Genomic DNA, 18,508 nt, shown 5'->3' on the forward strand with positions numbered 1-18,508 from the left:
GCACTTTAAATCAAATTAAAGCTTGATTTAAAAAGTTATACAGGGTGAGACAAAATTAATATTGAACATTGGTCATCTTTAAAAGCTTGTTACTCTCTTATTTTAAATGGAACACCCAGTATATTATTCCGATATTCAATGGAGAATTCATGTCTCTTCAAAATACTAGTAAGGTTGCCTACCCCTAAAACAAAGATTTTCCTAGATAATTTCATTTACATGATTTGACCTGAGTAGATCTTTATTATTTGGTAAAATCTAGGTGGCTGTAAAATGTCTGACGTTACTTCAACATAGCTGTCTAATTAGTCCAACTTTAACAACTAGTTATAATTTTGTGTCAGTTAAAACAAAAAAATTTCTGAGAAATTAGCCGAAAATGCACACTTATTCTACATCAGAAAGAATTGATATGATTCTATTAGTTGGTAAATGCAATGTGCATTCACCAATAGCAATATATAGGGTGTTCCATTAGAAAGAACACAACTTTGATGTGTAACTTTTTTTGGGGTCACCCTGTATAATTGTATATATTTTTATAAAATGTTGTCAGTTAACCTACATATGCTGCCAAAATGTCATTTCGATATAAACTGCCATTTTCCTTGGAGCTTCCGCGGCGTATGAGAGTCGCCACCCTGTATAGATAATACATATTAATTATTTATTTATAAATGCTTCATATGATTGTAGGTGATGACGTAAGACATTTACTGAGGGCCGAAGATGAATTTGTAGTCAAAGGAAAATTTGAGAGGATATTTCCTACAGAAGATACACATACATACTTAGGATTTATGGAATCTAGGTACTACAACAGACTGTTTGATGCCTGGGAAACGAAATACGCTTCTAGAAGAGATGACGGTACGTAAATCAAGGCTTTTTCTAGGTTATGTTAGTTCCAGAACAGTTCAGAACAAGTCTGAACAGTTTTGAATACCGTTATTAAATTATTTTCATTTTTTTAGGAATTGCTCTCCTTCAGACATTGTGTGCCCAAAAAATCCACCTGAATGTTCCGACCCAATCTACATTATCTAAGGTAGGATTCACACAGTTCTTTTCATTTTATTTCATTTGTATTACTGAGAATTTTAATTTTCATAAATATCAATCATACATCTTGCTTATGAAGATAATATGTTTTTCACATATCATTAACGCCATTTACTACTGTATTTCTAAATTTCCTCAAGCGTTTAAAATTTTGGCATCGATTGAATTGAAAACACAATAAATTAAATGCGCGATTTCACATTTATATATGACCCGTATAAATTATAATTGACGTTAAATACATTGAAAATATTTAGTTGGCTCTTATCCGAGGTTATAATCTGACGTTATAATTAATTTTCAAAGTGACTATTAAAATTACTTTTCAAATAAATCTTTTTGAAACGGGATGGTACATGCGAAAATAAAAATTTCTTAATTTTCGTATGGTTTAATCAAATTATATTATGTACAGTGTGTCCCATTTTGGTTGAAATCATAGGGTATCTCCGTTATTAGTGAAGATAGAAGGGTGCGGTTTGCACAAACCTGTCCCACTTTTTCATCAAACGGAAGATGCTGCAAACAAAATTTTCATAGCCCTCTTAGTTTCTGAGCTACAGGGTCTTTTCGAAAATGTTGCAATTTGGGACACCCCCTGTATCTCTGTTATTGTTAAAGGTATCGAGAAGGCGAAAACTGCTTTTTGTAGAACTTTTTACGTGGAATACAGTAGCGTAGTCTGTTTTTCTACCAAAAAAATATTTTTAGAAAGTATTGTTACGTTTTGTCGGTTCCGTGTGGATAGAAAGTCACAATTTATTTAAACACTATTTATTTAACACTAATTAACAAAAACAATAACGATAAAAGACTTATAGAACTATTTACAAACGATTTATAACTAAGAATTTATTTTTGAATTTTGGCGCGTCAACTGCACTGGTATATTTATAACTGGCCCCTGTAGGCCACGGCCGCCGGCTTTTATACCGGCAGGTAAAGAACTCTAGAATTGTCCATAGATCGTTAGGTGCGTAGAGAAGGTTTTCGAATGTTCTCGTATGTACTCGTCCATTCCAGTGGGACTCGATTCTTCTCGAACGAATGAATCATTGCGGTGTCTATGCGATTTAAGGTCATCCGAGGGCGGGCCATATTGTTAGGTTAAGTCGAGTCCACACCGGTCCGCAACACTGCCCCCTTCTTAGGTACATGCTCGTCCCGAGATGTACACGGTGAATGAAGGTATTTGCAAAGCTGGCCCCTGGTACATTGCGAAGTCTGGAAGAAATAGCAGTCTACAGTTTTCTCTCCCGATCTCAGCTTTGGGTTGTAGCAGCAAACAAGGATCTCGATTCCCGTAAATCTGAACAAGACTTCAATCATGTTCCGGATTGTACGCCAACTCAAACCATCGAGTCCACACGCCAGCTTCGGTATGGCTAATCGTGTAATGATGTTGTTTAGCAAGGCTTCTCTGAGTTCAATCAGGGTGTTCCATAGATTGAGATAAGTCGGCTTACTCGGCGACCATTCCTTAGTGACTAGGTAGAAGATGTGTCTTGCTTGACCATGTGCATTGTCGGTTAGCCTCAAGACGCTTCCAACCTCTGGATCCTGTCGGCGTAGTTCTCTGACACGCCCAAACTTCTCATTGAACGTCGCAGCGATTCCTCTGGACATCCGCAAACCTCGGGCCACACAATGAGCGAGCGAATAATCAGGAGGCACGGAAAAGAGGTCTCGTTGATCTTCTTTGGTTACACCATAGCGAGCCTTCTCACTGCTGTTGTATCGGGCCATGAAATCGTCAAAGGACATCTCCGAATCAGGGGGATCAAAGCTGCAGGTTCTCACGGTCCCAGCACGATCTTCTATTTCGCCTTGGTAGGGGCTCAAACGGTTGAAATGGACTACCCTCGGTTTTCCTTTTGGCAATTTTCTGATACGGTATACGACGTCATTAATCCTATCCATGACTTCGTATGGGCCTTCCCACGATAGATTATTCGTACGTATACACGTATTCCAAGATTTACAAATAGCGGTAGTTAAGTTTCCCTAATATATAAAGAACAAGAGACAGATAGCAGTATACTTTTAATAATTCTTTAGTTTCTTTTATTATCAATCATGGCCTACTTATAAAAACTTTTAAATATTGCAGTAAATAGTGAAAATAAATATAGAGTGATATATATTTTTGAGAAGCTTATGGCAAGAGAGATCATATGATTTATAAATATACGGGGTGTTCCATTTAAAAAACATAACTTTAGTTCATATTTTCAAAAATATTTTTTTGGTAGAAAACCTGACTACGCCACTGTATTCTGACTACGCCACTGTAAAATTTTCAAAAAGACCCTGTAGCTCGGAAACGAAGAGGGCTATGAAAATTTTGTTTACGGCATCTTCCGTTTGACAAAAAAGTGAGACAGGTTTGTGCAAACCGCACCCTTCTATCTTCACTAATAACGGAGATACCGTATGATTTCAACTAAAATGGGACACCCTGTACAGGAAATGTCAAAATATGAAAGATAACTGTCAAGCATATTAATCAAAAAATCAGTCAACAAACCTATATTTCGTGTGTTTAATTTTTTTATTGCATATATCAAAATTGACTGCAAAGTAAGAACTAATCAGTAAGTCTGAAATACACTATATTAACAAGTTTTCTTAAAGCCCCCACAGACGCTAAGTTTTAACGCTCAGGCCGCCTGTTCAAACCTGGTTTGTGCAGGTATATATCGTATATACAGGGTGTCTCAGATTTTAATCGGGAAAATTTAATAGACGATAGAACTTGCAAAAATAGAACAAAAAGTTCATATCAACTTGTAAGATTTAAAACTTCCTTTTCGAGATACAGGGTACCATTAGAATACCAATTATAATATTAATTTCCAATTAGAATTTATTTTTTTTCGCAAGAAGTAAGCAAGATAGCCAGGAGACAAAAAAATACTATTTTTAATTACTAAATCCAAAAATAATATTAAACTTCTAAAAAAGCAGTGGCGTGCCTATTTTTTCCTTTAAAATAATTTAACAGTTATGCCCCACCGCCGTCCCTGGCCATTAAACTTAAATCTAATTACATCAAATTAAGTCCCATAGTAAGTATTATAAACGGGTCAAGTTATATCAAAATCGATTAAATAGTTTTTCAAATATCTTAATTTTTTTTTTTTAAGTAACTTTAACACCCGGTATCTCGAAAAGGAAGCTTTAAATCTTACAAGTTGATATGAACTTTTTGTTTTATTTTTGCAAGTTCTATCGTCTATTAAATTTTCCCGATTAAAATCTGAGACACCCTGTATGTGGGAAGTTCCATATGCGGGACCGACTGTGCAAGCTATTGTCCTGACCTGTGTCTGAATTAAATCAAGGATAATCTTTGATTTTTCTCGGTCCAAAATCCTCAGAAATTTATTTAATCTATTAATTCAAATTAATTTTATAACGATAATTATCATTAATTAATTAAACACACGAAATGTGAATTGACTGTTTACACCCTCATTTTCTGTTATACACCCCCTCACGTACCATTTCATGCGATGTTTTCACCTGTTTTTTGTTGGGACACCCGAAAATTCCATCTGACAAAAAAGGCCAGAAATATCATTCTGTCAGCACTGCACAGTGTGTGCTCGCAATGCCGCAGTAAGTGGGACCCAGCCTTTGTAACAAGTGTGTGCCGCAACATCGCCAATTTTTAGTTTGAGCCTCACTGTATGTCGTTATCGGTGTGTTTAAGCATTTAGAATCGATATTATTTAAGGCTGTATTCCGTTGCAAGACCAGGCGAACCAGACCGGTAAACTACGGTAAAGAGCGGTTCATGAAAAACATCGGTTTGATACGGAACGGTTTGGTAAAATACTGGAAACGTCAAATGTTGACGTTTTCTAAATTTCAATACCTCTATTATAAAATTTACCTTTTATTCATTTTTAATGTACCTATTCTCTGCTTTTACGTTTGCTTCTTCTTTTCAATGGTGTTTAATATTGAAAAGTACTTTATTAATAAACTGTTAAACTCGTTAGACAGCTCAAGTGAAGATTTGCAGGTCCAATAAAAGGACTGTATATATTCTAAAGGACTGTTCGATCACGTCAAATCGCCGCTGTCGTAGTCGCCGTGGAATGCTACGTCACGCGCTGACCAGCGCTCCACAGTGCGGCGGATTATTGTGATATACAGTGCGGTTATTCTAGCGGGACAAAATCTCAAGAGCAATGTTTGGGACTTAAAATCTAAGAACGTAGCAAATGGTCTAATATATAGCAACTATATGGTTAAATCTATTTATTTATTAACAACTTAATTTATTAATAAATAAATACAAGATAATAAAACTATGATATTATTCGTACATGACACACAAAAACCGTATTGTAAACTATTGCCAAATACATAAAATTATGATATCAGGTGAAATACTTACAAAAAACTCTTTAGCAGTTATTTTTTAATTACTTTGTAATCTTGTGACACCCTCTATATTTTATTTTAAAAAATTATATTTTATTTTAAAAATATTAATTAAGATATATATTTTAATTTTAATTTTAACACTCGGTAATTGTAAATTCATATATAGTAAGTATCTAAGACAATTTTTTAAACTCAGTGCCTTTTGATGGAGTTGTTTTATTTTATACTATCCGATTGAAATGAAACTTTTTGGGCATTCACCTGTTAAGCTTGAACTCCCTGTGACTGTGACTACCTGTGTTGGTAACTATTAGTAACTCAAAAGATCTACATCATTCAATATATCGATATTTGAAAAAAAGTGAAAGTTTGATATCTGCGGAACAAAGGCACGAAGGATTTTAACAAATAATATACGTACAGTAGAAAAGTACATACCTTTGGCAATCTTCAACATAATTTGGCTTTGGAATAAAATGTATAAGCACTTGTAAATATATCGTTTTCGTATGATCTCTGCCTTGCTGAGCAGAAAACGACCAAATTTGGTTGATAAAAATGTATCGAAATACAAAGAATATTCATGCATTTTTGTATCAATTGGAATGTCTACTATTTATTCTTACAGTACACATTTTTTGGCTTATTTCTAACCAAACGCTTTTGTCCCGCTAAATTTATCTTCCAACGCACTGTGCGCTCGTCCGTCAAATGCAAAAATAACTGTCACTGTCTAAAATCTTTAGCGCCAACTTCAATTCGGTCATCAGATGATGTAAAAAAACTGACAGTGCAGGAAGATAGGAATCGAACTATCCTTATCTCTATAGTATCCTTGGGTCACATATTAAAACAGTTAAATAACAAATAAACAAATCTATTCAATATTTATATTTTTATAGCTTACAAAACATTCACGATTACTTGTTGTCTTGTTTTTCATGTTTTCTTTAAATGTTCCTGACTAAGAAAGAATGGCAACATGATAAGTTTAAATGGTCCTAAAAAGTTATTCTATTTAGTTAATGAAATTTATTTACCTTTACTACCTACCTGCATTGCTTTTGGATGTAAATACAAAATATTATTACAAATTTTAGAAATTAAATGAGAATTTTACTCGAACTTCCAATATTTGCTTGATTTCTGTCACATAAATGACATTGATGTGACAAACCAAACCAAACCAAAACCAGAAAAAACAGCCTTCTCGCGCTAGTTAGTTTGGTGACAGTTATAACCGAATTTTTCAGGAACCGTGTTCCGTAATAAGAAAACTTTCAGGGAACCGATAGAAACGGAACATAAAACCATAACCAAGGTAAGCAACGGAATACACCCTAAGTATAGTCATTCTCGTCTTATTTCTCCTTGTTTCAACATATTTGATATCGTACCGTGTTCTAATAGTAAAAAAATCCTAAACACACCCTTAACGAACATATGATATTTTTTGCCGGCTAAAAATTGGTTCAGTGTTAATATTGGTGTCTTAATCTAAAAGCATTGTTACTAACCGCCATCTAGACTTATTGCGCATTGAACTAGCGAAGAATTAGGTAACTTGAATAAGTTTTTAGACATTTTACCCCCTCTACCCCCATTCTAACTCTAACCATCCCCTGCCCGGAGTTTTTTATGTTGTGCCATAATTATGTGTTATCATACGTAACATTTTATAGATATAGTTAGTTTAATAGATTAGAATTAAGAGATGTGTGAATAAAAAGGAAAGGAAATTAGGACAAACACGTTTTAGGTGTAGTTTGGTTAGTAATTTTTACAGAAATATACATCAAAAATAGTTTTAGTATAGACTAGTTTAGGAATGTCGGTGTTTAAAGAAAAATATAACTTTCGAAATACTAAAATATTTATTTTACGTAACACTCCAAGTTAAATTTTTAAATATTCGTTCAAGATACTTCAGATTATTATTTTTTACCATAAAATACTGTTAAACTCTAGATCATATATATTTAGGCAGAGATTTATTACTTTATAGCCACAGACTTCTTGTCACTGTCAGTCTTATGTGTGATTTTTTTTTCTTTTTCTGCTTATATTGTCTGTGCCTAACATTTTAATAACTAACATTTTAGGAACAAACGGATTTGAATTTTGTTTAACATTTTTATTGATATCCGTCAACAGGATTATGACCAAAAAAGTGAAATGATATAGGCCTTTGAATAAAAAGACTAAGGAAGGAGCATATCAAAAATATTAGGTCCACCGCGATAGGCCTCAAATATGGCCGACTTAAATTCCGGTTTATCAGTGTCGTTCTAATTTTATTTAAAAAATGTAGAACTATGATGTAGGGTAGACGTGGGGTAGACTCAATATATTTTTTTTATTTTACGTTGTGAATAAATGTTGGTAATTATTAAAATTGTTATAAAAATTCAATATTCTAATAAAAATAGATAAGTTATAATAATTATTTATAACCATAAACATCCGATACGCTACTGAAGCAGGTAAGTCAAATTGACGTATCTAAATTCTTTGACATGTAATCTTTGACAAGTAGTAAATAAAAGCAAAAATGCAAGAAAAAATATGTAATTAGTTAATTTAAGTGAATTTCATAAATAATCGTTTTGCTACACGTATGTATATTATATAGTATATAGTCACTAGCGAAAAGTTGTTCCGTTATTTCACTCGATTTTTGCCGAGATCTACCGCACGCTACACAACCAACTATTTTAGAGTCTTTTTCGACAAATTGCGATAGTGTCACTGTTAAATTTCAGTTCTGCCACACACACACACACACACAATTTCCATCTAGATTTACTACCTTTATACAACTATCAGTAGTAGAATAAATAATAAATAACATAAAATAAAAAAGACTGACAAATCCACAAAATTTCAAATCAAATTCAAATGTGTCAAATGAATCGTCAAAGAGAAATGTCAAGGATCCCCACCCTAGAGTCCTTTTTCCGTCCACCATGCATGAATACATGGATAGCATTATGCTCCTTCCTTAGTCTTCTTATTCAAAGGGGATAGGCAATATATGACATAACGATTAACGGTATTCTACAGACTTTCCTACTCTGCTATAGGTATATGATCTAGATTAATAATCTAATAAGTTAAAAATAAACAATAAATTAAAAAAATAAACCGAATCGTTCGAGATGTAAATTGCCAGTTTACTGAATCTTTGGATTGGAAACTTTTAGAATTATCTGAATATGATCCCTGGGCTGGAAGATATGAGTTTGCACCCGTCAATGGAGGGTCAGAGTCATCTGCCCGAAGAAATTCTGAGGGAGACGTCTATGTCTAGGAAAAGTTCAAACATAAACAGCGGGTGCGCTTTTTAGTGCCCCTATATTCAGCTAAAGTAAGTGAAATCTGCAGTTTGTAACGTTTTTTTCAAATATTTGATGTCATAGAAGTACTTTAATTATACAGAATATTTTAATGCAGCGACGTAAAAAAATATCTCAAATCTTTACATTATTTCTGTTTTTTTTTGTATTTCATGTGATTTTTTAGTATTGGAAGATCTAGATAGATAGTACAAAAAAGACAAATAAAAAACGACACAAAAAACGAAATATTTATTAAATTCTGTAAATGGCATGATACATACGTTAAATTCTAAAATAATAATTTTATTGTTTAAAGGAAAAACTTGTCGTTCCGAAGATGACTTCAATAACACAATCAACCAGCATTGACTGCCACAGTCCAAGTTTTAGTAAATTTTGTCTTTATGAAAAAAAAACCTGTCCGATTATTGTAATTTTTTTGCATTTATTTTTGTGTATTAAATACTCTATTTTTTATTTTTTAATATTTTAATTTATTAGTATTAGTTATTTAAATTTAGTTCTTCTTTTTTTCTCATTAAAAAAAGTATTTATACTGCAATTCGATTAATAAAAAGTGTTTTAAAATAAAATTTATTGAGTTTTTTTCTGAACGTCACGAAATATTTTTGTTTGTCGGAAACATACATACAAATAGATAATTTGTGATATTGTTATTACATTGTTAACTGTTTTCCCAACAGTTATTGATGAGCTATCACTCTGTGTCAACGTCTGTGATTTCTTGTTCTTCCAATGTAGTCCATGAACCTTAAAAAATAATAATTCTAGTTAAATCCTTTTAAAAACACTAATTTTTATCTAAAAAATACTACATGAAATAAACTGATCGAAAAAAGTTAAGGATATTGTGTTTTCGCTAAGAAAATTTTTCAGAAAATAATGTGTTCTAGCTATTAATACCTATGTCGTTTGTATTTAAAAAAATACTTTTTGTAAACATAAAAAATTGTACCCAAACAAATAAAAAGCATTATCATCAAAAATGTACATTTAATTTTTGTTTAGAATAGAATTTGTTTGCGTGTTGCTAAGGGGCAGTTTGCGATATTGTGGTTAGTGTCATCGATAATATGAATAGACGTAATTTAACAGTAGAGGAAGCAAATCAAGCCATTGGATTGCTTCTTGGCGGTGCGCGACAGATCGATGTGGCTGATCGATTTAAAGTCACCTAATGTGTAATTTGTAGACTTAAAACCCGATTTAATGACACTGGATCTGTCATATAAGGCATAGGGAGGGTAAACCAAGGTCGACAAATGCTAGGGAGGACCGAAGCTTAATGAGACGAGCTAGGATGGATCCTGCAAGAAAATACACGTTGGCTACTCAGCCAGGATCTTTTGGCTGCCAGCAGGGTACGTATTGCCGCTCGGACGGTTTTAAATCGATTAAAAAAAGCAGGTTTACATTGATATAGGCCTATAAGATCCTCCAATGATCTCTCCAATGATGGCCTCTGTGATCCTCCAATGATGTCGCCAGCATAACCTCACCTGTCATTGTACTTTCACAGACATACAATTCCGTTCGGCGTCCGTAGAAAATTCCACCGCAGACCATTATACATCGCTGAACATCGCAGTATGCCACTCATCATTCCAGCTAGCTCTTTCATTCAGCTCACCGGAGCAAACGTTGAGCTTTATGACCTCAACCTGACTCGCGGTCAACGGAGGGTGTCTTATAGGCCTATAATAGCAGCGTAAACCTGCTTTTTTTAATCGATTTAAGACCGTCTGGGGGTAATACGTACTCTGCTGGCAGCCAAAAGGTCCTGGCTGAGCAACGTATAGTTTCTTGCAGGATCCATCCTAGCTCCTCTCAGCAGGCTTCGGTCCTCCCTAGCATTTGTCGACCTCGACCCTCCCTATGCTTCTCCATGACAGATCCAGTCTCATTAAATTGTTTTTCAAGCCTAGCCTACACTTTAGGTGACTTTAAATCAATCAACCACATCGATCTGTCGCGCATCGCTAAGAACCAACCCAATGGCTTGATTTGCTTCCTCTATTGTTAAGTGATGTCTGTTCATATTATCGATGACAGAATAACCACAATATCGCAAACTGCCGCTTAGCAACACGCAAACAAGTTCTATTCTAAACAAAAATTAAATGTTTTTATGATACTTTACTTTTTATTTGTTTGGGTACAATTTTTTATGTTTACACACAGTATTTTTTTTAAACACAAACGACATAGGTATTAATATTTATAACATATTTTTTCTGAAAAATTTTCTTCCTAGCTAAAACACAATATCCTTAACTTTTTTCGATTAGTTTATATTAGAGGATATAAATGTTAGCGTGATCATTTTAAGGTTTCAAACTCTGTACAATTCTACTTACTTTCTGATATACTATCGTCAAATGAGACATTTTGAGCATTGACAGGTATTGCCTCCGCTTGCGGGCGTTGTATGGGTCTAGGTCTCGGGATTTGTCTCATTTGGACGTTAATATCCAACTGCATCCTGACATCTAACACCATAAAGCCGACCGTAATCAACAAGGGCAGTCTGTATCTGCAGTCCCAGGCTAGCTTCAGTAAGAACAGCAATGGACTCATTTCCATCTGAAAACAAAACAAAAATTGGTTTAGAATACATGAAAAAGTATCGATATATATGACAGGATCAGTCAAATGTTCTTAACTGTTCCGCTCTGAGACTCAAAAGGACTCTGACAACTCGCAAAAGATAGTAAGTAGTGTGTCCAAGGGAATACATGACAGTTGTTACTTAAGAGTCCATTTCGCTAGTCCGAAAAAGTAGCAAAATAAGCGTCCGGCATTTAACGTTTTATGTAAAACTGGCTAGGTATTTTTACACAAATAAAGAAGAAAATTAAAGATAAAGGATTATAATATATCCGTATTGTAGCACATTTTTAGACAACTTTATTTTAAAGATTTTGTTGGTCAAACATCAACAAAATATTCCTTATGTTTGGACTAAATTTTATCGAAAATAAAGACATAATTTAAAGGCTGTACTTAAACTGCCGTTAAACGGTAGCTTACTAAAATGCCGTTAATAAGTATGACGTCGTTGATGTGATGCACTTGACGGCTTTATGAAATATAGAAATTTTATAAGGACTAACCAACGCTATCCACCCCACCAAATAACCAACTTAACCAACGCAACTAACCTCGACACTGATAAAAAATATAAAAAACAAATATAAATTAGTAAAAATCAACCAACCCCACCAAATAACCAACTAACCAATGAATTAACACCCTCCAAATAACCACGCTAACCAACCCGCCAAATAACTAAACCAATCCAACTAAAAAGAGTGAAACCAATGCAATAAAATCACGCTATAAGCAAAAAAAATATAAAAAAAGTCTTGGTCGGCGTGAGATTTGAACCACGGACCATCCGCTTACGAAGCGATAGCCTCAGCCACTGACCCACAGGTGCTCTTGCAGAATGCTTAAGGCTAGGCATTACTTTCCGCCGACATGAACGACGTCACAATATCTATTAACGGCATTTTAGTAGGCTACCGTTTAACGGCTGTTTAAGTACATCGTAATTTAAAATTCCGGTACAATACGGAAATATATTAATAATTAATATATAATATTAATAAGTTTTCTGATTACAGTGATATATAATTTATATGGCTTTGTAACAAATTGCTCTCTATTTTATGGCAAATGCTGAAGCTCTGCAAACCTTAATCAAGTCTTAATTAAAGCACGCGTGTTTGGAATTTTAGGTGTGGCTTAATACGACAGGATCAGGCTAAACCTTAGATAGTTTTCTGAAATATAATATATATTTCCTACGCCCACACACCCGCTTTACCCGACCCCCAAAGCGACCCAAACGTACAGCGTAATAGACTCTTAATTCAGCAAAGAACATACCGTTTGGTGGCCATCTTCACGCTAAAGGCTCTCGATTCCAGGGAGATCAATTCTAAACTAGTTTGGGATTGTGTGTACTGTCAATTCATTGGGTGAGTGTAGTAATATTACATTAGCCTGGGTACTAGGGCACAATGGTCACAAGGGTAACGAAAAGCAGATGAAAGCTAGAACTCTTCTGTGGCGTTGCAAAAGCAGTCACGAGAATGCCTACAAAACAATGGGTGGCCAACAAATCTCTAGAATGGTGGAGAAATGCACTAGTGCAGAGGCAGGCGAAAAAGTGTATAGTAGAATAGCCAAAACAGTAAGTAAAGCTAATGAGATTGGCAGACGGAGCCATGTGCAAGTTGAAGAAGAAACGACAAAACACATTTTATGTCAGTGTTTATGACGACAGTATTTAATGACAGCTTGGCAAATATGCGATCGCCTGTAAGAAAGAAGCAATGATAGGCCATTGACAGAGAAGCTATATGGAGTGTTCAATCTCTAAGTTGCTAGACCTGTTGAAAAGGAAAAGACTGGAGAATGTAACATGAGGATCAGAAGAGGACCACAGTAGATCTGAAAAGGTCGCAATGGATCAAGCTGATAGCCACTTCGAAGAATCTATTTAATTCACAGGTAAATTGTATTTCTATCATTTTTTAGATGTATTTTGTGAAAATCTTCCCTAATTTGTTGGAGAGACTTTAGCCTATCTATATATATATATATATATATATATATATATATATATATATATATATATATATATATATATATATATATATATATATATATATATATATATATATATATATATATATATATATATATATATATATATATATATATATATATATATATATATATATATATATATATATATATATATATATATATATATATATATATATATATATATATATATATATATATATAATATATATACATATATATAGTCTCTCCATCAAGAGGATACATGACAGTGACAGTTGCGTCTGTCATTTTAATTCAAATGTAAATCATATTTTGTCGAAATATTTCCTGACTTGTTGGGCAGAGCTTAATTGTCATTGAGTGTTGCAAAAACTCAAAACAATGGATAAATAAAACTGCTTTCACAAATTCTCTTAAATATCTAGCCTTAAGCATAGACATAAATTAGTTTGGAAAAGTTTAATATACCCAAGATATTTAGAATAGCTAGAATTATGCTCTGTGAAATATAATACAATTGTGAAAAACTGCAAGAAACATGAATCAACTGTGTTTTCTAAGTAAAAATTCTTAAAAATCTTCTGCATATTATGGCAGGTGTTCTTACTGGTCTTGTCCTGACAGTTGTGCGTCTTTTAAATTCGAAAATGTCCATAGTCATGTAGACAGACTATACTATAAGTCGAGCGGTTATCCAACATCGTTTTTTTTTAAATTATTGCCTATCGAGTATTATACAGATAAAATAACTTCATTTATGGGGAAATCTATGAATCTTATGTAAAGTATTATATTGTTTTTAAGTAATTTAATGGTTTTATATTGCACCTTCTTTAATCATTTAAAAATATTGAATTACACCATTTGTAGAGCAATATTTTCAGTGAACACTGCTAGTATCCTTCAAAAAATCTATGTTATCTAACTACAAACACTCTAAAAAATAGATAAGGAATGATAGGGAGACCACAGAGCGATTTATAAATATAAAATGAGTAAAAAGGATAGTCCATTATATGACTTAGTCAGTCAAAATTTAAAAAAACATTAGAAACCATTAGCATATATTATTTATACACATTATGTGGAGAAGAGTATATTATTGTCTCAGTTGTATTCTAGTATTTTCATTCATTATTAGATTATTTCTTCCAGACAAACCATGTTAATAAGGATTTAAATAAAATCAAAAGAATAATAATAATTAGATGTCAAATCTCAAGCTTTCAACATGTAAAGTTAGTTTTATTAAAAATAGAATAAGCTTTTGACGAAAACAAAGATAATAAATTATGAAAAACAATAGGAGTATACCTTTTTTCTAAAGTCTAAATTATTCAGATACAAATATTTGATGATAAATTTGTTTTGATTTGACTCTTATCTTTTTATATTTTTTTGTAAAAAAAAACAAATTGGATTAATATTTTGAAATAATTTAAAAAGTAAATTTAAGTATCGTGGTAACAAACTGGCTGTTAATTTCAAGGTTTGTTTACTGTTTTAATATTAAACCAAAATTATTTAGAAATTTGGGAGTAATTATCACAGTAGTTATTTATAAAAAATGAGACAATGAAAAAAAACACATGCCTTTTATACATGATATATTTGAAAAAAAAATACAAAATGGAATATAACACCAAGGTGATAATTATTTTTAATTTAAGATATAAAATAAACACAAGCAGTTTTTATTTTATGGAATTTAGGTGACCTAACTGGTCTTAAATTTAGGTTCTTACATCTTAAATCTTAAATGCACTTATTATATAGCTAAAATAAATCAAATTAAACCCTATCAAAATAATCGATGACATCCCCACTAACAAAATCACCCTTTTCTAAAATCTCCAACATTTTTTCCACTGTCTGATTTGTTGTTAAAACCGAAGTATTTCTCACTTTTTCAAAACTATCTCTCAGTTCTTTCGAATCGGCCGTATCACAAATTGAGTCAAACATTTCCGTTTTTACAGGCCCAGGTGAGTAATTCAGGACAATAATGTTGGGCTGTTCCACAGCCAAAACCTTAAAAAACAGCTGTCGCGCTGCTTTGCCAGAACCGTACATTGACAAATTTGTGAAAGGTTTATTACCACACAAAGACGTTATATTTACTACTACCAACTGAGGAGCAATGGGACGAATTTTTTGAATGAAAACATTATTTAATAAAACTGTTGAAAAAAGATTAAGATCATAGTAGTCCTTCCAAGTTTGCAGATCGCCAAGTTCGGTGGTTTCTTTTATAACTCCAACAGAACCGGCGTTATGGAAGACATACCCATATTCTATTGCAGTAGAATCAATAGAATTAAGAACTTTATTAAAAATATCAACAAACACCTCGAGATTTGGTTTTGAAAGATCAGTAACATATGTTAAAACAGTGATTCCTTTATCAATTTCACCAATTTGTTTCTTAGTCTCCTCTAAACCTTTCTCACTACGTGCAATCAGTACAAAAATTGAATTTTGGGACAAATTTCTAGCTAAACCTACTGCAATCGTTTGTCCTATACCTTTTGATGCGCCGGTAATAACGATAATAGATTTTTTCAAAAAATTAACAGCATTTGCCATATTTTTTTAGTATAGTCTGCGAATAAAAATATTTTGATTAAATATAACTGCCACATGCAATCTAATATACGTACCTTGACTTTTTATAAGGAAGAATTCTTGATATTATTTTGATTTGTGACTAGTTTATTATTAGTAACACTGCTGTTTTCAGCTTCTTCAACTAAAAGTTGATTAATTATATGACGTAGCATGTAATGATTTTTAAACATATGCACCTTCTAGAGCTAATTGATCAAATTTAATCAAGTCCACGACCTCGCCTTGATTTAAGGCCTGTTTCTGAGGTAACAGTGTTCGTAAAAGTTGGGAATTCTGAATTGGTTCGTCCAGACAGGTTGATTCAGTAAAACTAGTCGTTTCGTCAGTTAATAACTGTACCATGTACGCGTCCTTTTTCGCTAAAATCTGTTGAAGGACGCTAGGATTTGTCTTAATTTTACGCAGCTTTGACTCTACAAAAAAAAACAATGGTTTACGGTACTGTACTAAGAACTTATAGGATAAAAAAGTAGGTACCTAGTATCTCTAAATACTCTTTGTGATCGGGTAATCTGTCGTAGTTTTCTGGAATAAAATCGTCTTCGAATTTTGTTATTTTTTCATCGAAATTAATGACGTTCTCTTCTTGATAACAAGCCCACGGATCCATTTATATGACGTTTACCCCCTCTCCGACCCCTCATATTGTTATGACAAGTGTGGCTGACCACAGATATTATTGAAAATGAGGTATGACTAGGGATGTAGAAATTGTATCGATATATCCAAATATCGATATCTTTAAAAGGGTTCAGTTTTTGGTAATAGGACTTTAACAGGTATACCCTTTAACAATTTATTTTCAAGAGAAAAATTCAAATCTGCTTCTTGAAAAGTTGAAAATTTTACATTATAACTCATATTGCTTTAATTTTTATGACCATTAGGTCAGATGTCAAGAAAATTAGAGTTGCCTGATGATTTTTAATTAATGATCTACAATGTAATAAACAGTAGCCAGTTTCTTATTTACTTAACAATTTAAATTAAGAGACTTTAACCTTTTTCTGTATTTTATTAAGTTATCTCATATTTTATTCAGGTAAAACTACATATTATGTGTCCATTAGAGTCTTTATATTGTTGAGACTGGTATACAGGTTGTGATAATCTATAACATCTCCACTCTTGAAATCTCCTTTTTTTAAAACTTCAAGCAATTTACCAACTGTCTGTTCAGTAGTTATCATTTTGGTTTTTCTCATTTCTTGAAATACTTCTCTAACTTTTTTCGATTCTGCATTATCGCATGCAGAATTAAACATCTCGGTTTTTACAGCTCCTGGGCAATAACTTAAGACAGTAAGATTCGGTTGTTCAATAGCTAAAATTTTGAAAAACAGTTGACGTGCTGCTTTGGACGATCCATACAAGGAAAAGTTTTCATATGGCACTATTCCACATCCAGAACTAATATTGATCACAACAGTTTTCTGAGTAACAGGACTTATTTTATGTAAGAAGGCGTTATTTAACAAAACAGTTGAGAACAAATTAAATTCATAGAAGTCTCGCCAGATTTGTAGGTCACTGAGTCCAGCTATTTCTTTGAGTGGTCCATTACTAGCAGCGTTATGAAAAATATACCCATATTCTGTACCAGTAGAATCAATAGTTTTTAAAACTCCATCAAACAGATCATTATAAAATTTAAAATTGGGTTTAGAGAGGTCTGTTACATACGTTAAAACTTTTAAGCCGTTGTCTATTTTTCCAATCTGGGTTTTAGTTTCTTCTAAGCCCTCTGTAGATCTTGCCAGTAAAATAAAAACTGAATTTTTATTTACGTTTTTCGCTAGCATTGTTGAAATTTCACGTCCAATGCCTTTTGATGCACCAGTGATTACAAAAATAGATTTTTTCGTATAATCTACAGCACAAGCCATGTTTTTTACTAAACTATATCAACTTTTTCTTCTAACAATATCACTAACAATACTGGAAAAATTACAGGTATTTATATATAACTTTGTAAACTCAAATTTCCATTTTAATAGTATTTTTTTATTAATGCGAAGATGATTTGAGGTTAGCGAAATCATTAAAAATGCAGATTTGATTAAAGTTTACAGAATATAATAAAATTAGGATCATTTTACGAACACTGAGGTTACTTTTTGTCGACCTTTTTTATTTTTATTAATACAAGGGAGAAATATCTATAATTAACAACCCAGACGTTAAAAAAATGTTATTATGCCAAAGATATTAAAACTCAATATTATACCAGGGGTATTCTAAAAGTATAACAGAATTAGAGTGATTATAGACATTGATTATTATGATGGACAGTCCGTTCATTCAGACATGATGTTCGTTCAAAATATTTGTTAAAAAGGTATAGGATATCTACAGGGTGAATATCCTACGATGTTTTCTATGGGTATCTCGGAAACTACTGGAGATAGAGAGTCTCTTAATTGGGGAAAGAATTGCAGTTTTGTTGTGTCATAAATATGCGCCTT

The 18,508-nt window shown here is 32.7% G+C and overlaps 3 protein-coding genes across 12 annotated transcripts in view; 1 reads left to right on the plus strand and 2 right to left on the minus strand.

Annotated features, from left to right (window-relative positions):
- The window catches only part of LOC115891650 (tubulin polyglutamylase TTLL4-like), a 28,184-nt gene extending 18,793 nt beyond the window's left edge, over positions 1-9,391 (plus strand). For 4 of the 8 annotated variants that reach the window (XM_030912173.1, XM_030912179.1, XM_030912180.1 and 1 more), the window contains 5 exons: positions 697-870; positions 975-1,048; positions 4,632-4,683; positions 8,664-8,827; positions 9,115-9,391. In XM_030912173.1, coding sequence (XP_030768033.1) covers positions 697-870; positions 975-1,048; positions 4,632-4,683; positions 8,664-8,770 — 407 coding nt within the window. In that variant the 3' untranslated portion in view covers positions 8,771-8,827; positions 9,115-9,391. Of the gene's footprint in view, positions 1-696; positions 871-974; positions 1,049-4,631; positions 4,684-8,663; positions 8,829-9,107 lie in introns of those variants that run through there. The other 4 variants (XM_030912174.1, XM_030912177.1, XM_030912178.1 and 1 more) reach the window with 4 other exon arrangements.
- Positions 9,392-11,176: 1,785 nt separating this feature from the next.
- On the minus strand, positions 11,177-16,695 carry LOC115891651 (sepiapterin reductase-like). 3 transcript variants are annotated; one of them, XM_030912184.1, is made up of 4 exons: positions 16,521-16,695; positions 16,220-16,456; positions 16,076-16,164; positions 11,177-11,402 (listed from the first exon to the last, which is right to left on the minus strand). In XM_030912184.1, exons 1-3 carry the CDS (start codon positions 16,651-16,653, stop codon positions 16,085-16,087), a joined length of 450 nt encoding a protein of 149 aa, XP_030768044.1. In that variant the 5' UTR covers positions 16,654-16,695; the 3' UTR covers positions 11,177-11,402; positions 16,076-16,084. The 3 variants fall into 3 exon arrangements, with proteins under 3 accessions (XP_030768044.1, XP_030768042.1, XP_030768043.1); XM_030912182.1 differs by lacking the exon at positions 11,177-11,402 and adding an exon at positions 15,047-16,017 and having other exon boundaries at positions 16,521-16,690; XM_030912183.1 differs by lacking the exon at positions 11,177-11,402 and adding an exon at positions 15,636-16,017.
- A 403-nt stretch (positions 16,696-17,098) lies between these two features.
- LOC115891673 (sepiapterin reductase-like) lies at positions 17,099-17,929 on the minus strand. Its single transcript, XM_030912222.1, has one exon. The coding sequence runs from the start codon at positions 17,927-17,929 to the stop codon at positions 17,099-17,101; it is 831 nt and encodes a 276-aa protein (XP_030768082.1).
- Between the last annotated feature and the right edge of the window lie 579 nt (positions 17,930-18,508).

The sequence above is a fragment of the Sitophilus oryzae genome, unplaced genomic scaffold (assembly GCF_002938485.1).
Source record: "Sitophilus oryzae breed Bouriz unplaced genomic scaffold, Soryzae_2.0 scaffold_1189_pilon_pilon, whole genome shotgun sequence".
NCBI lineage: Eukaryota > Metazoa > Arthropoda > Insecta > Coleoptera > Curculionidae > Sitophilus > Sitophilus oryzae.